The following is a 23,415-nucleotide window of genomic DNA, read 5'->3' on the forward strand; positions in this document are numbered from 1 at the left end:
AAAAAAGAAACCAATCCATCAACTTCACTTTTAATACAGGAAATGCAAATGAGGATTCTGTTTCATAGACTGGCAAAAATTGAAGACAGTATCAGTTTGACAAAATGTGAACTATTAGAACTCTTACACTTGCAGGAAGAAGTATAAACTGGTGAAAGTCTGCCAAATCAGTTTCATTACCTGGTAAGAAGATGCAGTGGGTATGGCCCATCAGTTCCCACACACTGTCTATGCCTGTTAAGGCTTTGATATGAAGTGTCTCCCCAAAAGCTCCTATATGGAAAGCTCGGTCCCAGGCTAGGTGGATCTAATCATGAGGTTAATGGATCATGCGAGCTTTGACCTAATCAGTAGATTACTCCCCTGATAAATTCACAATTTGATGGTATTATTTGGAAAGTACCCTAGTGAGGGCATGCTTTTGTCCTGAGATCCCCTCTAGCACCCTACTTCTTGCTTACTATGAGATGACCAACTTTGTTTATCCTTATAGCCTTGCCACCATGATGTTTATCTTCATCACAGGCCCACAACAATGGAACAAACAGATTTTGGACTAAAATATCTGAAATTATGAGCCAAAATAAAAATGTTATCCTTTCATGTTATTTCACTCAGATATACATTACAACGACAAAGAATTCACTAGCAATTCCTCAAAGAAGGTCTCAGAGGTGCACAAGGAGATGTATACAAGAATATTCAGAACCAGGCATTGTGGTGCACATCTATTACTCTAAGCCCTTTGGACAGTGTAAGCTAGCTTGGGCTGTATAGTAAGACCCTGTCTTAAAAGCAATCATGCTCATGTATGTGCATGTGTGTGTGCGTACACGTGCAAACACACACACACACACACACACACACACACATGAAATAAAGATGAGAACCAGCAGCTCATGCCTTTAATTCTAACTACTCAGGAGTTTGAGATCTGAAGATCACCATTGAAACCAGCCTGGGCAGGAAAGTCCTTGAAGCTCTCATATTTCCAATTAACCACCAAAAAGCCAGAAGTAGAGCTGTGGCTCAAGTAGAGGGACAGCATTCAGGACCTGAGTTTATGCCTTACTACCAGTATAATAAAAAATAAAATAAAATAAAATGTTTGTCACAGCCTTGTTTATAACAAGGAAAAAGTGGGAGGAACATAAACATCTATCAGCAGAATAGGTAAATAAATCATGGTTCATGGATAAAGTAGTATTCATGTAATGAAATGGTGCAGAGAAGTTGGGTACAATGGCTCATTCTTGTAATCCTAGCTACTAGGGAAGCAGCAATCAGGAGGATCATGATTTGAGGCTAGCCTAAGGACAAAGTTTTTGGGTCCCCTTTCTAACTAGTAGCTGAGTGTAGTGGCCCATGCCTGTTATGGGAGACTGAGATTGGAAGGACCACAGTTCCAGGGCAATCTAGGCAAAAAATTTTGTGAGACTCTATCTTAACAGAAGAAGCTATGTGTAGTGGTGCACCTGTCATCTCAGCTATAGTGGGATGCAAACAAATATAATTAGTGTAAATTGTAATACATTTTAATGTTCCATTTAAACAATATGGCTCCATAAACTAGAAGACCCTTTGCGGAAATTTATTTCATGGGTTTGGCACACCATTTTTAAAGACTTAGGAAATATAGCATATATATATATATATATATATATACACATGCATATATATATATGCATATATACACATACATATATACACACAAATTGAATATTCCAAAGCCCTTATGTAGTGTATAATTTCTTAGTGCAGTTTGTTTTATGATAGTATGAACAAGTGCATAAATGGGCTTATTTTGCTTATATTTCATGTTTTAATTTTAGGGGAAAAATCACTGAGTTTTACGTTTTCAACATAATCTGTGGCTGAGAAATGTTGATTTCACTCTAGGGTACCTGAGAAGACTTGGAAAATATTGATTAGTTTCACAATTTGTAGAATCTTGGCCACAGCAAGCAACTGTGATGCCAGGGCTCCCAGGCCAGCAGTGGCTGGGAATGACTCACTCTCCTCCTTGGCAATAGTTAGGGTCAGTCAGTTCTGTCTTGTGTTGGATAAAGCTCTAGGAAGTTGCCTCAGAGTTGTGTTTCCCCTCCACTGGGCAATAAAGCAAGCTGCATGGTCTTTACCATCTTGAGGCATCCCCTCCTGAGTATTTACTCTCATTCCTAGAACACTGGACATTTTTTAAACTGTTGGGATGGTCAGGTGAAGAGTCCATAGCCTAAGGTCCATAAATGGTCCAGCAGTTCTCTACCCACTAGATGCCAGTAGCTCCTCCTCAGTTGTGATAATCAAGTATCTCCAGACACAGTCCCTAGTAAACTAAATCATCCCCACTGGGAATAGTCATGTCACCCAGACAATCCCATCTGTGTGTGGCAGCTGTAGAAGCAGTCAGAGGGGTAGGAAGCAACCTGGATGAGCCAGAGGAGGAGCCAAGGGTAGAGTTAGGAAAGCCAAGGCAGGCAGTTTAGTGGAGTCAGTAAACTAGGAGTAGGGGCTTCCTGTAACCTCTCCTGTGTGGAGAAGAGAGGGTGACTGCAGAATTGAGGCTGTGGTGTCCATTTATGGGTAAGCCCAGAGCCCAGGCTTCTGCCTAGAAGATGCCACTCAGCTTCCTTCTTGCCGGTGCTTGAGCAACGTTGAGCACTTCGAGAGAGCTTTAGGCTGTCTTCATATCTTACTACTTACTCTCTTGGCCTTGTAGAGAGTGATGAGAGTCCAGAAAGGTTAATTTCCTTGGAGAGAGATTGCAATTGCTTGATCACATACAGGCCATCAACAAACATCTCTGAAGCATGCACTTGGGCAGAGGCTGTTCTATCACCCAAAACTGTGTGGTCAGAATGGGGAGAGAGTACAGCCAGCCTCAAGGGTGGGGTGGGTATAGAAAGAAGGCAGGCTGTGGGATCCATATCCCAGCTCTGCTCCAGCCGTGGTATCCCCTTGGGTTAAATGAGTGATGCTGATAATCCACAGTGTCTCTGACTGTAAAGCAGGGTGATAAGAATTCTTATCCCACGTGGATGTGAGCAGATTAATCAACAGTGTGCCTGCCTGTAGACCTGGGCCTTGTATGCAGGAACACTCAATAATCTAATGCTATCTTAAGTATTTTATTATTGATGGTATGTGAGAGTGTCATAGACTTGAAGAGTGTCCAGAAACTTCTGAAGGAATAGTGGCCAAATACTTAACAGAACAAATGACTTATCTGTGGTAGGTCTTGAAAGATTAGTGAAGCTTTATCAAGGGAAACACTTTTTTTTTTGGTGGGATTGGGAAGGAGATCATACTCTAAGCTTCAGACAGTGGTAAGAGCAACTAATACACTGCAGATTGCTAGCCAGCTGACTTGTGCAGGGACAGCTGCCAGTTCTGTGATCTGAAGCTGGGGAAGGGTGGCTGTGAGGCTGCTGGGGCTGGTGAAGAATGCCTGTCCTTGGGAGGGGTACTGAATCGGAACAGACAGAAGGGGCTGGGTGGGGATGGAGTTCAGTGGTAGACCCTTGCCTGGCATTCAGAAGGTCCCAGATTCTGTCCCAAGATCATCCCTCCATGAGCTTTGAGCAGACTCTTTAAGTGCCAGACCCCGATGGCTTGGGGTCTACTTCCATCAGTATTTCTTTTCTCCAAAGTTAATTAAGAATTGGTCATTTTAATTCTATCTCCTTTGCTGAAGAAGTGAACTACTGGAGACAGAAAGGCACATTTGTCTGTGTGGGGAATCTGTGTTGTCACATGGAATCCAGGCAGGGGGTGCTGGCAGCCAGTTGGTGTCAGAAGAGTTTAGCAGACTAAGCTCAAGCTGCTCTGTTTAGGTGCCCTGAGCCTTCCTAGCACTGTGACCACTCAGGATGTCACAGCTCATTGTGTTAGCAGAGGTGCTGATTAATTAACTCTGGATCTTTCTTACAGTGGGCCCAGTTTATATGCTGCCTCTTGCCAGGGCCCAGAAACCAGCATGGCAGACATGGGGAATGGCTAAAGCACCTGTGCCCAAAGTGTGGCATATTTATTTCCCTGGAGTCCATGGCACTATGCCTGAGGCTTTGCTGATTCAGCCTGGTGCTGTCTGCAGTCTGCTTGCTGACCAGACGTCTGTCCCAAGGTTGCAAGTGTCCCCTAGATGGTGCTGACTTTAATGTCTGTACTCTCTGAAACTTCATTCTGTGAACATGTACTTATTAGGCACTTCCTACTGTGCTAGGAATCAGGAATTTAGTTATAAATGAGATGGACACCAGACCTGGCTTTGTAGAACTTAGCATCTTGTGGGGGAGAGACTGAACAAACTGTCCAAGTGTTACAGATAAGGGCCAAGAAAGGAAAGTTCAGGCAACCATGGCAATGTAGAAGAGGGAAAAGAACCTAATCTTAAGGAGGGTGGCAAGGACAGGAAAGGAAGATTCCCTTGGTATCTGAGAATGTTCAGGAATGGGGCAGGCCAAGAGCCAGTGGAATGCTAAGGAAACTTCCCTTACCAGGGTAGCCTATGACTGAACCCTTGTGAACATCTTCACACCACATATCTCTTGGTTTGCCTTCTGTTCTTTTTGTTTTTGTCTTGGGGCTTGAACTCAGTGACAGACTTAAGCTGTCACTGTATTATATGAGCCACACCTCCAATTTTGGCTTTTTGCTAGTGAATTAGTCTCATGGGCTTCTCTGCCCTGGCTGGATTTGAACCATGATTCTCAGATATCAGCCTCTTGAGTAGCTAGAATTATAAGAGTGAGCCACCAATACCTGGCTTTCTCTTTGTTAAGTTTTCTCTTCCTTGTCCCCTCTGCTGGCTTATGTTGTTCTTCAAGCTAATAATCTTAGCCTTGCTGGAGGTGGGTCTTGCTCTCCAAGGTAGTGGACAATGAAGAGGAAGCCAGACTTTGAGGAGACCAGGTGGGATTCAGCTCCTGAATTTTTCTTTCTTTTTTTTTTCCAGCTCCTATTTTAATGGTTATGACCTGAGCACTGGGTCCCTATTAGCATTGGTCAGGGTAGTCTTAAGTGGGGCAAAGCCTTCTAAGCACTTAATTCAAGGCCTGTGTAAGTCAGGAGTTTGACAGTACTTATACTGAAGTTGGCCACTTGCCTCTGACCTGGGAGTTCCTTGTGTGACCTGTGAATGCCTGATAGGTCTTAGCTTCAATGTGTCATCTTTTATTTATTCTTCTTTTCTCTTCTTTTTGTGGTACTGGTGGGTTTGAACTCAGCTGCTAGGCAGGTGCTTTTACTACTAAACCATGCCTCCAAGACTGTCTTTGAGATAGTGTCTTGTCTGCCTGTGTTTGGTTTTCGTGTAATAACTGGAGTAACAAATGTGTCCTGCTCTACATTAAAAAGAGGTCTTTTGAATATTTCTGCCTTAACTGTCCTCAAAGCAGTATCCTCCCAAAAGTATCCCATACAGCTAAGATTTCAGGTGTGAGACTTTACACATCCTTTATATGGGCTTAGTCTGCTATCTTTTCTAACCAGGCAGGTTCTTTTTTTTTAATTGAGTTTTTTTATTGTGAAAATACTGTACAGAGGGGTTACAGTTACATAAGCAAGGTAATGAGTACATTTCTTAGCCAGTATTGATGCTTCCTCCTTTGTTTTTCCCCTATCATCCCTTCCCTCCTGCCTCCTCAGCTACACCTGCCCCCCCCCCCCCCTCACCAGGCAGGTTCTTGGCAGGGACTGTCTCAAAAGATTTGAGCTCCTGTGGGGCCTGGACCAAAGTGGTCTGAACCTGATGTGACCTGACATTATCACTGGGAGTGGGAAGGTATTAAGCCTTCTAGGTCTGACAGTGCCTTCTTTTGTCTGTTCATTCATTCACAAATACCTATTGATAGCCTATCCTTTGGTAGGTTCTGGGAGCACAAAGATGAACAGATATTCTCCAAACTTAAAGTCTGTTAGGGAAAGGCTGTTAATCAAAGCATGACACAGTTGTGAAAGAACACTCTGGTATGCCATGCAATGAGAGTGTCATGGGGAGATTTGACAAGTTCTAGGAAGTCGCAGAGAAAGCTTGTGTGAAGAACTTATGTGGGAGTTGGGATCTGATGAATGGGCAGATATCAACCAAAGGAGGAAGGGAAGATTCCAGCCTGGGCAAAGGAAGGTGTGGAAAGAATAAGGGTAGGAAGAGCTATACCATGCAGTCATCTTATTTGCGGACCCTGTGTATCTTTTTAGGATGATGAAGTCAAGTCTGAGTGGGTGGGCTTTGTAGAGGTAAGGATTAAGAAAAGTTCAACTCTACTTTCAGGGGTTACTCAGCTGGGTTGTACACTTCTAGTTTTGCCTTCCATTGTCCCAAACTACCCTTCAGGTTGCTAAATAATGGATTAAAGAGAGCAGATATGAGCCATACCAAGAGATGGAGGGTCCCAAAGATAAGCCAGATAGGAGTAGGAAGCCTTAAGGGCATTCATTCATTCTGTGGGGCAGACCCCTACAGAAGCATTTTCCCTGGTGGAGAGAACTGCTCCTTGTCATCAATAACAGAGGATATTTTCCATCAAACAGCCTGAATGAAAAATCACATTTCTTCTTTTTCCTCTTTTCCCTCTAGGCTTATATTTGGCACCCTGTATCCTGCATATTACTCCTACAAGGCTGTCAAATCAAAGGACATTAAAGAATATGTAAGTAGAGCTGTTTATTTGGAGGGTATCTGAGGTGGCTGAGGCTGGGCAGCAGAGAGTGGATGTCCTTCTTGGTTGGGCATGAGTAGCAGGAAGTCATCATTTTTATTCTCATGACACTTGGCAGGAGTACTTTCTCTATCTAGACCTTCACTGGGGAAATGAGTTCAGCAGAAAGATTCAGAGAGAGAGGAAACAGCATCTGCTCTCGGAGGCCCCACTGCTCTGTCACATGCTGAGTGACTTTGCCTCACTTAGCTTCAGTTTCCTTGTCTGAAAAACACTGTAGACTGCAAAGTGCCATTCCTTGGAGACAGCCTTACCTGGTGTCAAGAGCACTGATCCTAGAGTTCAATAGACCTAGTCCCCCAAACCCCTGGCTTTACAGCTCTGACCCCATTCCAGCCTATGAATCCAACCCCTACAATTTAAGCCCTGTCACTGTGTAAGTTTTTTTGAGGGCATAGGGTGTTCATCCTCCTCTTTCTCTTGCTCACAGTACCGTGCAGTGGGCTGAGCACACAGGAAGGGGACTGAAAGGCCCCATTGGTTGGAGGATTGTATTCATTACTGGTGGATTGTATTCATTCCTACTGCACCAGCTCTGTATGAGCTGGATACCTCAGCAGGATGACTGTTAGCCATTCCTGATTGGCAAAGGTGATGGGTGATGACCAAAGGATCACCCTTCCTGTGTAGTGCACTATCCCAGGTCAAAGTTCAATGAACGTATATTTGGGCATAAAGGGGCTGAAATCAGGCCCCAGATCTGACATTTAGTTGGTGCACAGGTGGGGAAAGTATCTTAAACTTCCAAAAGTCTAAATTTCATCTGAGCAGTGAGGTAGATAATAACAACCCCTCTTGTTCTTTTACTCACATATCACTTGGCAAGTTTGGTGTAGGTTAAAGAAATCATTTAGAATGGGCTTGGAAAGTCATCATTTTCTTAGATTTCCTCAGAAGTCTGCACCTTGAAATTAACTGCAAACAGAACTCAGTCCCTGCTCTTCCAGTTTCCCAGAACTACTTGCTGCTCTGAAGCAAAGGACCTAGAGGGGGCAATTACTCCTCTGGAATCCTGTGTCTGGTATGTGTGAGGAATCTCCACATGTACTTTATAAATAGCTGAAAAGTTGCAAGCGCAGGCTCTCCTGGTCCTCAATTAACTGGGCCTAGTGTAAAACATTTGGCAGCCTTCTCCAGCCTCCCTATCCTAACCCTTCCTACCTATGGTAAAAGCCACCTGTGCTAGGGAAGGTAGTATTCTGGGGTCACTGCCATGCAAAGAACAGAAAATCTCTGGGATAGAGAAAATTCTGCGGGGACAGATCAAACTCAAATTGTTTTGCACTGATGACCTCATAGGAGCCTGGTTTATGACGGGAATGGCAACTCATTAATTTAAAGTGAACATTGTAACTGATAAGCTGAGCAGCTGTTGTGTTGGCTAGTGAGAGACGCTTTCCCTTGGGGAAAAGCGTGAAGGTTTCTGGGTAAAAATGGAATTGGAAGAAAGGAACTGACACACACTCCCTCATTGTCACATACTCCCACACCTACTCTCATACACACAGTCCCTTTCACACATACTCAGTGTCACAACACTCAAGTGCTCTCACACAATCCCACATGCACTCATTCTCACAAGCACACACATGCAAGTCACACACTCATACATACTCCTTTGTCCTGTGTGTGTGTGTGTGTGTGTGTGTGTTGTGTGTGTGAATAGGATTTGAACTGAGGATCTTAAGTTTGGTAACCATGGTCTACCACTAAGCCACATCCCAGTGTCCATGTTTCCTTCTTTTGACTAAACCATTTTTTGGGGGGTCAGTCGTGGGGCTTGAACTCTGGGCTTGGGTGCTGTCTGTGCACATTTCAGCTCAAGGTGAGCACTCTACCGCTTGAGCCACAGCACCACTTCTGGTTTTCTAGTGGTTTATTGGAGATAAGAGTCTCACGGACTTTCCTGCCTGGGCTGGCTTTGAACTGCAATCCTCAGATCTCAGCCTCCTGAGTAGCTAGGATTACAGGCATGAGCCACTGGCGCCCGGCTTGATTAAGCCATTTTTGTACAGGAGAGAGACCTGGGAATTTGCTCGGTCTCCTGCCTCTCTCTTCATCAATCATCTCTACAGGTACATGTTGGTAACTGTGTCCTACAGCCCTTCATCTTTCTTGTTTTTCTTTTTTGGTCATATGGGGGTTTGAACTCAGGGCCTAATATTTGCTATATACCACTTGAACCATGCCTCCAGTCCCTTTTACTTTTAGTTATTTTTCAGAAGGGGTCTTGTGCTTTTCCTGGGCCTACCTGGACCAAAGTCATTCTAACTATATGCCTCCTGTGTTGCTGGGATTATAGGCATGAGCCAACTAGCCTGCCTTCCTCCCATCCCCTCCATAATCAAATCAACTCTGTCTTCTCTGCTGCCATTTTCAGAAATGAGCTTTTAGTCGTTTTCCAGGAAATATTACAATAGCCTTCTATATTAGGGCTTTATTGTCACTGTAACAGGTTACCATAACCTTAGTGGCACATAAAACAACACAAGTGGGGCTGGGAAGGTGGCTCAGTGGTAGAGTGTTTGCCTTGCATTCATGAGGCCCTGGGTTCGATTCCTCAGCACCATATGAGCAGAAAAAGCCCGATTGGCACTGTGGCTCAAGTGGAAGAGCACTAGCCTTGAGATGAAGAGCTCAGGGACAGTATCCAGGCCTAGAGTTCAGGCCCTATGACCAAAAAACAAAACCCACAAATGTATTTTCTTCTCACTCTGGTCGGAAGCCCTCCAGGGGCTCAAATCAGACAGGACTGCATTCCCTTTAGAAGCCTGGGAGAGGAATCCATTTCCCACCCTTTGATGTCTCTTAGGGGCTACCTGTACTCTTTGGCTCATGCCCCTTCCTCCTTGCTTCTAAGCAACATCGTTACATCTCTCTAAGCATTCTAGTGTCACTTGTCCTTTACCGAGCTGAGAGCAGTTTTCCTGTGTGTGTGTGTGTGTGTGTGTGTGTGTGTGTGTGTGTTGGTACTAGGGCTTGAAATAAGGGCCTAACTGCTGTTTCTTAGCTTTTCTGCTCAAGGTTGAGACTTTACCACTTGAGCCACAGCTCCACTTCCAGCTTTTTGGTGATTAATTGGAGCTGAAATCCTCATGGACTTTCTTACTCAGGCTGACTTCAAACTGTAATCCTCACTTCTCAACCTCCTAAGTAGCTAGCATCACAGATATGAGCCACCGAAACCTGGCTCAGTTTTCTTTTTTAAGGATGCATGATTACATTGGACCCAGAATAGTCTTTCCATATGAATGTCCTTATCTTAATAACTGTTAAGTATCCTTTGCCATCTGGGGATTTGAATGTAGCCATCCTTAAGGAGCTATAGTTCTGCCAACCACACTCCCTCCTCCCCACACTCATTTCCTACTCTGTTGTCCACAAACTATTCAGAGAAGCCTTTTTTTTTAAAAATAGAAATCTATTTATCTCATCCCTCCCTGGCTCCTTATCACCTGCAAGACCAAGACCAAAGTCCATTACAGTGTTTAATGCTCTTCTTGACTTTGCTATATTTACTTTCAGCCACTTCTCTATTAGCTTTCAACACTCTATATCTCTGCAGGTCAACACCACCAACATCACCTTGGAGTTTATCAGAAATAAAGCATCAGGTCCTACCCAGATCTCCTAAATAAAAATCACAAAATTTAGAAACATTGCTCTTGCTATATAGATTCTTGTATCTTTCCAAATTTAATGCTTTAGTAAGACTTTTGGATGGAAATGAAGGAGACTGGGTCTATGCTTCCCCTAGGTAATTAGCTCTCTAGCTCCTCTGATCATTTCCCTAGATCGTTTGCTTTTCTATTAGGTTTAAGTGTCCTCATCTGGTTTGCTTTGCTCGTGTATAACACTTTGATTGGTCTACATAAGATTTGTGCTAGGGGCTGGGAAGTTGGCTCAGTGGTAGAGCGCTTGCCTTGCATGCCTGAGGCCCTGGGTTCAATTCCTCAGCACCACATAAGCAAAAAAAAAGAAAAAAGCTGGAAGTGGCACTGTGGCTCAAGTGGTAGAGCACTAGCTTTGAGCTCAAGGGCTGAGGGACAGTGCTCAGGCCCAGAGTTCAGGCCCCACAACCGGACCAAAAAAAAAAAAAAGATTTGTGCTAGCTGAATTTGGGGCTGCTGGTCTTTGAGACCTGAGTCTGCCAGTAGTTCTCTGGCTGTCCAATAAAGACTCATAATTTGGACTCTTAAGTGGTGGCTTCTCCATTTCTCGTGACTGAGTTTCCTTACTAAAAAAGAAAGGAACTTCTGGGTAATTATAGAATTAACTATGGCATGGAGAAGTTGAAGAGCTAATAAGGTTGGATAGTGATAACAGAGCAGCTCATGCCGCAGGAAGGATCTTCTTAGGGTGTTCCGACCATGCCACCATTACTGACACTGGCTGACACCACAGGTGCCTGTGGAACATTCTTTGAAAGTCCTGGATATGAACAATGAGAACCACTAAAGTCTTAAAAATTCCTCAAAGGAGACTCTAAAATACCAGACATATATAGGTATAGGCATCAGAAATGTTAGTTGGACTTACTAATTGATATTAAACTGATTTGTTGTGTGGGGCAAGATGAAGAATTCAACTGTACCTCCACTGGACAAAATTCATTTGTACCCCATGGATAAAATAATTTTCAATCCAATCAATAATCTGTAAATTGTGAAATAGTTCAAAAGACCCCCTACAAACTCCAGGGAATTCAAAAGTATATGCTAGACACTGAACATTCTGTAGAACACATGTTCTTTTTTCAAGTTTTCCTGATACTTCCCTCTTTTTTACATCTAATTCATCTTCCCTTTGTCTTAGGGAATAAGGTGCCAGTCCTGGGGCTTGAACTCAGGGCCTGGGCACTGTCCCTAGCTTCTTTTGCTCAAAGCTAGCATTCTACCACTTGAGCCACAGCACCACTTATGGCCTTTTCTGTTTATGTGGTACTGAGGAATTGAACCCAGGGCTTCATACATGCTAGGCAAGCACTTTACCACTAAGCCATATTTTCAGCCTTGGAATGAAGTTCTTAATGCCATTTTGTGGCGCAAATCTGCATTTCTGGAACTCTGATGCATTGGAATTCTTCCCTCCATAGGGTGGTGGTAATGATCCTTTGACTTTTACCTGAACAAGATAGTACTGAAGGTCCCTAGATAAGCCCTCCACTTCCATCTACATTTCTTCCTGCTGCCTTAGGTAGCAATTGCCCTGGTTTCCCTTGATAATCAGGATCAGTTGTACTATCAAAATACCCATAAGTCAACTGGGCACTGATGGCTCATGTTTGTAATCTTAGCTACTCAGGAGGCTAAGCTCTGAGGACAATGGTTCAAAGCCAACTTAGGCATAAACTCTATGGCACTATTATCTCCAATTATCCAGAAACACACACACACACACACACACACACCCCATTTACAAAAAACTGTAAATGAAGGTATGGTTCAAATGGTAGAGCACTTGCTAGCCTTGAGCAAAAGAGCCAAACAAAAGTGCAAGACTGAGTTCCATCCCCAGCCCTGGCACAAAAACAAACACAATTTCAGCAGGCTTTACCTTTGCCAATGAGTTGCCTCTACTTGTCTTCTACTTGGCCCTGGGGTGATTTGGGGTGAGGAGAATTATTGGCTAAACCTGTGAGACCTCCAGTTTGGAATACAGGCTTAGAATTGTCCAGCTTGCAGATGATGGACACACACTGAGCAGATCTTTTGCTATCTCTAAGAGTTTGGTAAAGTCATCTGCAAACCAGGCTCTCATTTTTTCTTTCTCAGTCACTTGTCACAAGGATGTTCCTGTGACACTGAAGCAGAGCCAGATGCAAGAGGAGTGTGAAAGGCTTGAACAATATTAGTATCTGGTTAGAGGAGGGTCTGAAGGTAAGGTGAGGTCCTCCGCCCGTAAGGGGAGGCCTTTGATTTGCTGCCAGGAACTCTGGGAGAAGGGGCAGACTCAGGGAGCAGATTCTGTGGAGTCCCCGTCAGCATGGTGGTTTGTGGAAAGTCTCTAGGCCTGCTTCCCACACTCAGCTTTGAAGGCATGTCCCTGAAGGTTGCAGCTTCTCTTCTTGCTCTTTACTCCTGTATCCCGCCCTGACCAGTCCAAAGGAATGCCCCAGCCAAGGGGTCAACTTCCCATTCCAGAGAGGTTCCTGAACATTACCTTTCAATCCTAGCTCCTTCTCTCCGTTCTGACTGAAGGCCTATCGTGTTCCTCCTCCTTCATCCTAAAGGGATTTGAGTAGAATTCCTCAAACCTATACTGTTCTATTTCAAACCTTGGCAAAAATAACTGTCATTTGATTTTGGTGAGGCATGATGCCTGATAATTATAGATGAATATGGCTTTCATTTCTGAGGTGCCATCTACTGTGGTAGGCTCCATGAGTCATTCTCTTATCCTTTTATTTCCATGACAGAATTTTTATTGGTGGGGAGAGAAGCAGTGCTGAGGTTTGAAGTCAGGGTTATATGCTTGCTAGAGGCACATTGCCACCTGAGCCATGTCTCCATCACTACATGAGAATATTCTTTGTGTGTGCCAGTCCTGGAGCTTGAACTTATGGCCTGGGTACTATCCCTGAGCATTTGTGCCCAATACTAGATCTCTACTACTTGAGTCACTTGTTGTTAACTTGGAGACAAGAATCTCATGGACTTCCCTGCTTGAGCTAGCTTTGACCTGTAGATCCTTAGATCTCAGCCTCCTGAGTAACTAGGATTACAGGTGTGAGCCACTGGTGCCTGGCTCCTACATGAGAATATTTTAAGGTGATGATGAAGACTTCAGGCAAATGCTTCAAGCCCTCTCTCTGGCATGGCTTTCTTATCTCTGTCTTATAGCCCCAACCTTTCTCTGAACTCTTCAGGCTTCCCTCAGCCACATGGAGCTCAACCTCTGCTTCCTAAGTTGGCTGTTTACTTTCTTTTTGTTCTGAGTGGCCACATAAATTATCAGCTAGTTATGCCCTGGCCTCAGCAAGTTTCTTCCCATCTGCAGCCATCTACCCAGTGAGCTGAGCACTCATCGCGACTATCTGTTGTCTCCCAAGTTTCTTTTTTTGGGGGGAGGGGTCCGGTCCTGGGGCCTGAACTCTGGGCCTGGGCGCTGTCCCTCAGCAGTTCTGCTCAAGGCTAGTGCTCTACCACTTGAGCTACAGGGCCACTTCCAGCTTTTTTCTTTTTGCTTATGTGGTGCCGAGGAATCGAACCCAGGGCCTCAGGCATGCAAGGCTCTACCACTGAGCCACCTTCCTAGCCCCATGTCTCACAAGTTTCTGATTCTATCCTTTTCTTCTCAAAAGCCTTTTAGACACTATCTTCCAAGTGTATTCACTCAACCATTTTGAAACCATCCTTTCTTTCCCATACACAATGCCAATATTGTAATCTACTCATTTGAAGCATACTCATTTTATACTCACATTGTACAGGCACTTAGATACTAGTTACTGGTTTTAAATACTAGAACAGTACTGATGATATTATATTATGCAAAAAGATATGGTCTCTTTAGGGATTTACAATATAGTAGGAAAGAAATGCAAACGAACAGAGGCTTTCAAAATAGCATGTTATGACAGGTATCATGTGTGGCCTGGCAGAAGAGGGCATTTATCTTAATTTTGGCCATTTCCTTATGGAAATAAAGTTTAGAATGAGATCTGAGAACTGAAATCTGGAGGCAAGAGAAAGTACTGTGTTTAGGGAATTAAAAATCATCCATTATGGCTTGGGTGGAAAATGCACGGCTTGTGAAGGAGAACTTTTGATGGAGATAATTAGAAGCCAGGTCCTACAACTTAAGGAATTTGGATTTTATCTTAACAATAAGAAATTGGCTTTAAGCTAGGAAAGAATGATCACTTTTGTAGTTAAGATTATCTTGACTAGAGTAAGGAGGTAGAGATCTAGAGACCACATATAGAATACAGTTCTAGTCTATACAGGAGTTGGTGGGCTAATAGAGGGAAAGGAGGAAAAAAGCTAAGTTGAAAAGAAATAAGATGGCAGAATGGATAGAACTGGGTTATTGGTTGACTGTGATGTTCTCCCCGGGACTGAGTCCTGAGAGGAACTAAAGGGCCTTAAGAAGAGGCATCCAAAATGGTCAGAGGGGAAACCAGGGCAGTTTTAGTGTTGGATGAACTTTGATAAAGTTGTCACTTAATACTGTGCTGAAAAGTCAAGAATCAAACAAGAAATGTAAGGGGGCCCCCTAGTCTTCCTTGAAGAAGGTTACAAAGTAGCAACCCCAATAAAAGTTGGTATAGTGGGTGTATCTAAGCAAGTGGCTGTGAGTAGATTTTGCAAGTATCCATGATTTACTGGAGAAGTTTGTAGCAAACATTGTATCAATTAAAGGGATTTTTTAAAATTGTTGTTACTAGCTGTTGGTCACTAGTAACAATTACTAGCCATTACAGGCTCACAACTGTAATCCTAGCTACTCTGGAGGCTGAGATCTGAGGATCACAATTCAAAGCCAGCTTGAGCAAGAAAGCCATTGAGACTCATCTCCAGTTAAACTGGAAGTGGTGCTGTGGCTCAAAGTAGTAGAATGCTAGCCTTGAGGAAAAGAACTCAGAGACCAGTACCCAAGCTGTGAGTTCAAGCCCCACAACCAACAAAATAAATTGTTGTTACTATTTTGTTATTTAGATCTCTGATTTATAGTTTTCCACTTAGCCTTTTTAAAAAAATTGGAGTACTTGTGTTAAACACAGGACCTCACACTTATTAGAACAAGTGTTCTACCACTTGATCTATGACCTAGTCCTTTTTGCTTTAGATTTTTTTGCCAGTCCTGGGGCTTGAACTCAGGGCTTGGATACTGTCCTTAAGCTTCTTTTGTTCAAGGCTAGCACTTTACACTTGAACCACAGTGCCACTTTCAGCTTTTTCTGTTTATGTGGTACTGAGGATTCGAACCCAGGACTTCATGCATGCTACCACTAGGCCACATTCCCAGCCCTCCTTTAGATGTTTTTGAGATAGGGTCTTGAATTTATGCCCAGGCTGTCATGGACCATAATGCTTCTATTTATGTTTTCAACATAGCTCCTTAAATATATTCCTGAGCACATACTTCATTTGTGATTTGTGCTCTTGTAAGTTTGGTAGTCCTCCTCCTCCTCCTTTTCCTCTTCCTCCTCCTTCTGTGTGTGTGTGTGTGTGTGTGTGTGTGTGTGTGTGTGTGTGTGTGTGTACCATTATTGGGCTTGATATCAGAGCCTCACATTCTTATTCCACTTTTGAGCTTATGGCTGGTGCTCTAACACATGAGCCATACCTCCCCTTCCAGCCTTTTTGGGTTAAATGGAGATAAGAATTTTATTGGATTTGCCTGCCCAGATTGGCTTTGAACTTTGATCCTCAGATCTCAGCTTCTTACGTAGCTTGGAGTATGAGCACCTGGCACCTGGTTTAGTAATTGTTTTTAAATTTCAAATTCCAGTTGTTCATTGCTGGGATATGGGAAAGTGATGGCCTTTTATATTTGTTCCTTGTATCCTATAATTTTGCTGTCATTACTTGTTAGTTTACAGAAAACTTTAAAAAGTCTGTCTTTGGAGATTTTCTGCATAACCAGCCATTTGCTGGCTTTTATCTCATTCTTTTTGGTCTGTACACCTTTTCTTTTATTCCTTATATTGCATTAGCAAGGACTTCCCTTAGGATGGAATAGTATTGATGAGAGAATATCTTTGCCTTGTTTCTATATCTCTCAATCTTAATGCATCAATTTTTTCCAGCCATTAAGTAATACGGTAGCTGTAGGGCATGTTTTTGTAGATATTCTTTATTCAAATTGAGATATTTTATTGAGACTTTTTTTTAATCCTTAGATGGTTGTTGAATTTATTCACTATTTTGTTTAGTTGTTGTTTCATGGATTTTTGAGGTGGAAGAAGTGTTAGGACCAAAACCAGTGCTTTGCAATTAATCACATTAATTACTTAGTGTATATCAATTGTACTAAGCAATGTGTTTCATGGTTTTGTTTTATGTATGTCTTCAGACATGAATGTAATGTTCTTTGGTCATATTCATACATCATTGCTCTCTTTTATCCCCATTCCTGTTTGGTGTCCTATTTGGTTCTGTATATCCTGAGTGTCTGCCAGGGATATTTTTTTCAAGTGCTGGATTTGAAGGATTTGAAGGGAATTTATACATTATATAGTTTTTTGTTTGTTTTTATTGGTCATGGGGCTTGAACTCTGGGCCTGGGCGCTGTCCCTCAGCTCTTCAGCTCAAGGCAAGCACTTGAGCCACAGTGCCACTTCTGGTTTTCTGGTAGTTTATTGGAGATAAGAGTCTCATGGACTTTCCGGCCTGGGCTGGTTTTGAACTGTGATCCTCAGATTTCAACCTCCTGAGTAGCTAGGATTACAGGCTTGAGCCGGTGCCCAGCTACATTGTAGATTTTGGGACCTGCCCTCTTATACTTCCAATCTTTAGGTTTTTTTCCATCTCAATTTCCAGCAACTCCGGTAGCCTTAATCTCTGTTTTCCAGTTCTTCAGGCATAAAATACAATGGATGTCTATCTGCTCATGTTCTGTCTACCTTAGGATGTACAGACTGGGATAGACCTTAGCTATATCCACGTGGATTAAAGCTTGTGTAGAGATTGAACTCCCAAGGATTCAAACCCTTTTGGCTCTGTGTCTGCTTTTTATTGTTCTCTGGTGTTTTGAAATATTTTGTTGAAAAGTTGTCATTATCGGCAGGAGGTCTAGACAATGTGAGTTATCCCACCATTACCAGAAGCAGAGTTTGAGGAAACTGAAGAAATTAGCCTTTTTTCAGGACAGAAGATTTTAAATGGAAGAATATTAAATTCTAAGAGCTCATACTTTGGTGAGATTAAAATGGGAATGGCTTTAAAATGAATTGGTAAGAAGGCAAGGGAAGCCTATTTGTTTTGAACTTAGTGCCTCACACTTGCTAGACAGTAACTTTACCACTTGAGCCAGGCCCTCGCCTGCTTAGAAGAATTTTGTAGTAGTTCAAGAGAAAAGGTACCAGGGCTTCATTAGGGGAGAGGGGCAGTGACATTCAAAGGAGGATGTATGGAAAGATTTAAAGAAAGATCCATTCCTACAAGTAGTCCTGGGTCCTTTTCTACAAGACAGGATTTACCTGGGCCATCCTAGACTGGGCTCAGACGTTCATTCAGGCTTTTAGTGCTTTCTCACCACTTGTTAGTCCTGCAAAATGACCGGTTGATTCCTGGTCATTTGTGGTCTATAGTCTCCCTAGCTTACCTGAGGAGTATGTTTATGTGGGGCGGGGCAGGGGGGTGGAGAAGGGGATGCACAATTTAAAGAACCTAATCTGATCTTGACTCTGGTCAAGATCAGCCTATTTACTTCCAGCCCCAGAGTATCAACTGGATATGAGTTGGGGAAGAGGAGGGAAAGGAGTTACTATACGGGTGGCACTGCCTACCCTGGCCTCGGTATATACACCTGGAGCTGCTCCTAATGTTAGACAATTGATTATCTTTGACCATTTCTTCTAGCTCTGCTTTCTCTTTTAACAGGTCAAATGGATGATGTACTGGATTATATTTGCACTGTTCACCACTGCAGAGACATTCACAGACATCTTCCTTTGCTGGTAAGTGCTCCAAGATTGGACACTCCAAGTGTGTCTTATACACTCACACCCAAGGGTAGAGAAGGGGAAGGGCTAAAACTGTGAAGCTTGCCTCAGATCAGAGAGCAGGGACCAGAAGTATTCATTGGAGCGTATTAAAAAAGTTGGCCTATAAAAGTTGTTCAAGGGCTGGGAAGTTGGCTCAGTGGTAGAGCGCTTGCCTTGCATGCCTGAGGCCCTGGGTTCGATTCCTCAGCACCACATAAGCAAAAAGCAAAAAGCCGGAAGTAGCGCTGTGGCTCAAGTGGTAGAGCACTAGCCTTGAGCTGAAGAGCTGAGGGACAGTGCCCAGGCCCAGAGTTCAGGCCCCATGACCGGACCCCCCCCAAAACAAAAAACAAAGTTGTTCAAGCTGGGTGCCAGTGGCTTATACCTATAATCCTAGCTACTGAAGATTAAGGTTTGAAGTCAGCATCAATAAGTAAATCTTGAGAGACACTTATCTCCAATTAACTAACAAAGAAGCCAGAATTGGAGCTGTGGTTCAAATGGCAGAGCGTACTAGCCCTAAGCACAAAAGCTCAGAGACAGCACCCAGGCCTTGTGATCAAGCTCCAAGACCAGTATTAAAAAAAAGGGGGGGGGGGTCTGGGAATGTGGCTCAGTGGTAGAGTGCTTGTCTAGCATGCATGAAGCCCTGGGTTTGATTCCTCAGTACCACATAAACAGAAAAATCCAGAAGTAGTGCTGTGGCTCAAGTGGTAGAGTGCTAGCCTTGAGCAAAAGAAGCTCAGGGACAGTGCCCAGGCCCTGAGTTCAAGTCCCAGACTGACCAAAAAAAAGTTTTCAAGTAAATATTTATGGTTAACCATGTAGAGCTACTATTCAAGAGACAGGAGTTTAAAAGGGTAGCTAAGACAAGCATGGCCCCTCAGCCCCTTAGTGAATAGAGTTGGTAAAGAAACACTCATATCTCCAAAACAAAAAAGAGGAAGGAAAATAAATAAATAAATAAAGGTTTATTGATATACGGTCATGATAGCCAGCAGCCCGTGACTCGTGCCTGTAATCCTAGCTATTCAGGAGGCTGAGATCTGAGGATCACAGTTCAAAGCCAGCCTGGGCAGGAAAGTCTGTGAGATTTATCTCCAATAAACCACTAGAAAACCGGAAGTGACACTGTGGCTCAAGCGCTCAAGTGCTTGCCTTGAGCTGAAGAGTGCAGGGACAGCACCCAAGCCTAGAGTTCAAGCCCCATGACCAACCAAATAAAAATAAAAATAAGGTCTTGATAATCAGCTAATGATTTGCATAAATAAGCCCCAGAGTCCCTTCTACAAGTTGGGATTCTGGAGTTGGTTTTGCATCATTTACTGTTACTAGATGAGTTTCTTTGGTGTGATAAAGTATTATTCAAAAAATATAAAGATATAGCCATTTGGAGAAGATAAAGGTTTTGCCTGGCACCAGTGGTTCACATCTGCAGTCCAGCTAGTTACTCAGAAGGCTGAAGTCTGAGGGTAACAGTTTGAAGCCAGCCTGGGCAGAAGTCTATGAAACTCTTATCTCTAATTAACAATCAAAAAAGCCAAAAGTGGAGCTGTGATTCAAATGGCACAGTGATGGCTTTGAATGCAAAAGCTAGAAGACAGAGTTCAGGCCCTGAATTCAAGCCATATACAAAGAAAAAGGGAACGAGTTCTTACCCACAAAAGTAGAGATATGGCTCAAGTAATAGAGTGTCAGTCTTGTGTCAGAACAAAACAAAACCTCTTACCTAGAAAGGACAAGTGTAAACTTCCCCTGATCCTGTAGCATGACCTACTCCTGGGACCAGGACTAAACAGCACTTCTCTGAACCTTCTTGGGGGTCAATGACCTTAATTCTTTCTCTCCCTACCCCCTCTCTGTATGTCTGTGTCTGCGTCTGTGTGTCTGTGTGTCTGTGTGTCTGTGTCTGTGTCTATGTGTCTGTGTGTCTGTATGTGTTCTCATGCTCCAGTTCTGGGTAGTGAACTCAGGGTCTGGTGCTGTCCTTGAGTTTGATTTTTTTGCTCATGGCTACCACTCTACCATTTGAGCCACAACTTCACTTCTGGCATTTTGGTGGTTAATTGGAGATAAGAATCTCATGGACTCTCCTGCCCTGGCTGGCTTTGAACTGTACAGGTACTCAGATCTCAGCCTCCTGAATAGCTTGAATTACAGGCATGAGCCTCCAGTGCCCAGCTCTACCTAGACTTTTAGCTTACAAAAACTGTAGAATAAGCCGGCGCCAGTGGCCCATGCCTGTAATATTAGCTACTCAGGAGGCTGAGATCTGAGGATTACAGTTCAAAGCCAGACCGGGCAGAAAAGTCTGTGAGACTCTGATCTCTAATAAACCACTAGAAAAACTGGAAGTGGCAGTGTGTCTCAAGCGGTAGAGCGCTTGCCTTGAGCTGAAGAGCTGAGGGACAGCACACAAGCCCAGAGTTCAGGCCCCATGACTGACCAAAAAAAACCCAAAAAACTGTAGAATAATAACTTTGTGTTCTTTTAAGGAGCTAGATGTATAGTAACTTGTTATGCATCCCCAGATAAAAATAAAATTGAATCCAAAAACAATTTTTGAATACTTACTAGGTATGACACTAAAATTCTGCCATGGGTAAGGGCACTTGGGCCAACTGAACTAAAATGAGATTCAAGGAGTGACACTTAAAGGAGAAAGACAGTCCTCATTAGGCAGTATTTTCACCCAGCAAAAAAAGCAACACGAGGGTTGGGAAGGTGGCTCAGTGGTAGAGCACTTGCCTTGCATGCCTAAGGCCCTGGGTTCGATTCCCCAGCACCACATAAGTAAAAAGAAAACAGCCAGAAGTGGCGCTGTGGCTCAAGAGGTAGAGCACTAGCCTTGAGCTGAAGAGCTGAGGGGCAGCGCCCAGGCCCAGAGTTCAGGCCCCACGACCGGACCCCCCCCCCAAAAAAAAAGGAAAAAAAAAACCAACACGACTGGCATGTTGCTAACCACAAGAAAGAGTTCCTGAGACTAACACTGTTGTTTCATAACATTTATGAGAAAGACATGGGGACAGCAGGAAGCTGCCCAGCACTAGACAGAGGCTGCATTAAGGAGAGAAGGCTCAATGGCTTGAGGTGCTGGCCACAATATTAAATAAACTGTTCATTTCTCATTAGCCATGACATGGTCTCAAAAAAAACTTTTTTCTTCTGTAAACATCCTGGCCTTGAGGAGCTGAGAATCAGCTTATCCTAGGAGCTGCTGGATTCCTCCCCATCCTGCTTTAACATCCTGGCTTTGTGATAAGGATGGGTTGCTGTAGCAGCTAGAACACATGGGAAAAGTGGAAGAAAACATGTATAGTTTTGCTTTTAGCGAGTAACAGGTTTAATAATTATGCTGACTTTATTAGTGTTAACTGAGTTTTGAGGCTTATAAGATCTGGAGACTGAAAGGATAGGGAAGAACATATACCACAGTTATTTATTTTGCTTTTTCATGTTCCTTATGTCTTTTCTTTAATTTTTCCTTTGGTACTAAAAAGGTGATGTACAGAGGGGTTATAGTTATGTAAGTCAGAGTATATTTCTTTTTGATATTGTCACCTCCTCCCTTACTCCATACCTTTTAATTTTTAAATTATTATTATTATTATTTTGCCAGTCCTAGGGCTTGAATTCAGGGCCCAGGCACTGTCTCTGAGCTTCTTTTGCTCAATGCTAGCACTCTACCACTTGAGCCACAGCCCTACTTCCCGCTTTTTCTGTTTTTAGTGAGGAATTGAACCAAGAGCTTTATGCATGCTAGGCAAGCACCCTACCACTAAGATACATTCCCAGCCCTTTTAAAACTATTGTTTTCGGGCTGGGAAGGTGGCACAGTGGTAGAGCACTTGCCTTGCATGCCTGAGGCCCTGAGTTTGATTCCTCAGCACCACATAAGCAAAAAGAAAAAAGCCGAAAGTGGCGCTGTGGCTCAAGCAGTAGAGTGCTAGCCTTGAGCTGAAGAGCTGAGGGATAGCACCTAGGCCCAGAGTTCAGGCTCCACAACTGGACCCAAAAATAAAAAAAATAAAAACACAAAAACTATTGTTTTCTTTTTTTGTTTGTTTGTTGGTTGGTCATGAGGCTGGGCCTGGGCACTGTCCCTGAACTCTTCAACTCAAGGCAAGCACTCTACCACTTGTGTCACAGCGCCACTTCCAGTTTTCTGGTGGCTTATTGGAGATAAGAGCCTAACAGACTTTCCTGTCTAGGCTGGCTTTGAACCCACGATCCTCAGATCTCAGCCTTGTGAGTAGCTAGGATTACAGGCATAAGCCACCAGCTCCCGGCAAATTATTTTTTTGAGACAAGTGTCTCATAGGCTAGCCTAGAACTCCCCTTGTAACTCAGGCTGGCCTTGAACTATTGATCTTCCTCTTCCCTCCCTGCCATAAACCCAGTGCTGGGATTATAGGTGTATGCCTCTGTGCCCAGTTATGCCATGTCTCTTAATGGGTAGTGAATTATGGATCAAGACCCAGAAAGTACATTTGTCCTTCATTCCTAGGTGGTTCCTGACTATCTCAAAGGAGGCTACTTTTAACCAAAGTCTTCCCTGGGAGGGCTGGGAATTATCAGACTCTAATGACTTCCTTTTTTTCTTTTTCATGCTCTGGAGAGTTAGGGTATCTTTTCATTCAAGTAACAAACCCACTTTGTTGAGATTCTTCTGTCAAAAATTGATTTATTTCACCCCCAAATACTTCATTGAAAGCTTTATCACCCAGGGTTAACAGTACCACAGAGTAGTGTTATTCAGGTCTAGAGTTATCTGAGAGAAAATACCATTGGGAAGCCATGTTGGCCCTTCCAAACAAAACCTATTCTCTAAACTTGTAATGAAGATGCTCTGTTGGTGTGAGAAGACAAAGTCCGAGAAAGTGAACCTAGAAGCTAAGAGGTGGTAAGGTTTTGAAAAGTTTCCTCAAAGCCAGGTACTGGTAATCCACCTAGAATCCTAGCTTCTTAAGGATGCTGAGATCTGGAGAATCTTGAGTCATATTCAGCAGGACAAAAAAGTCGGTGAGACTCCATCTGCAATTA

At 43.3% G+C, this 23,415-nt stretch overlaps 1 protein-coding gene across 1 annotated transcript in view; it reads left to right on the forward strand.

The window, feature by feature from the left end:
* Positions 1–4,879: 4,879 nt before the first annotated feature.
* Reep1 (receptor accessory protein 1) overlaps positions 4,880–23,415 on the forward strand; it is a 55,873-nt gene continuing 37,337 nt past the window's right edge. Inside the window, exons 1-3 of the mRNA XM_013035510.1 lie at positions 4,880–4,911; positions 6,578–6,650; positions 18,269–18,345. Coding sequence (XP_012890964.1) covers positions 4,880–4,911; positions 6,578–6,650; positions 18,269–18,345 — 182 coding nt within the window. The remainder of the gene's footprint in view (positions 4,912–6,577; positions 6,651–18,268; positions 18,346–23,415) is intronic.

This window comes from Dipodomys ordii, unplaced genomic scaffold (assembly GCF_000151885.1).
Source record: "Dipodomys ordii isolate 6190 unplaced genomic scaffold, Dord_2.0 Scaffold214, whole genome shotgun sequence".
NCBI lineage: Eukaryota > Metazoa > Chordata > Mammalia > Rodentia > Heteromyidae > Dipodomys > Dipodomys ordii.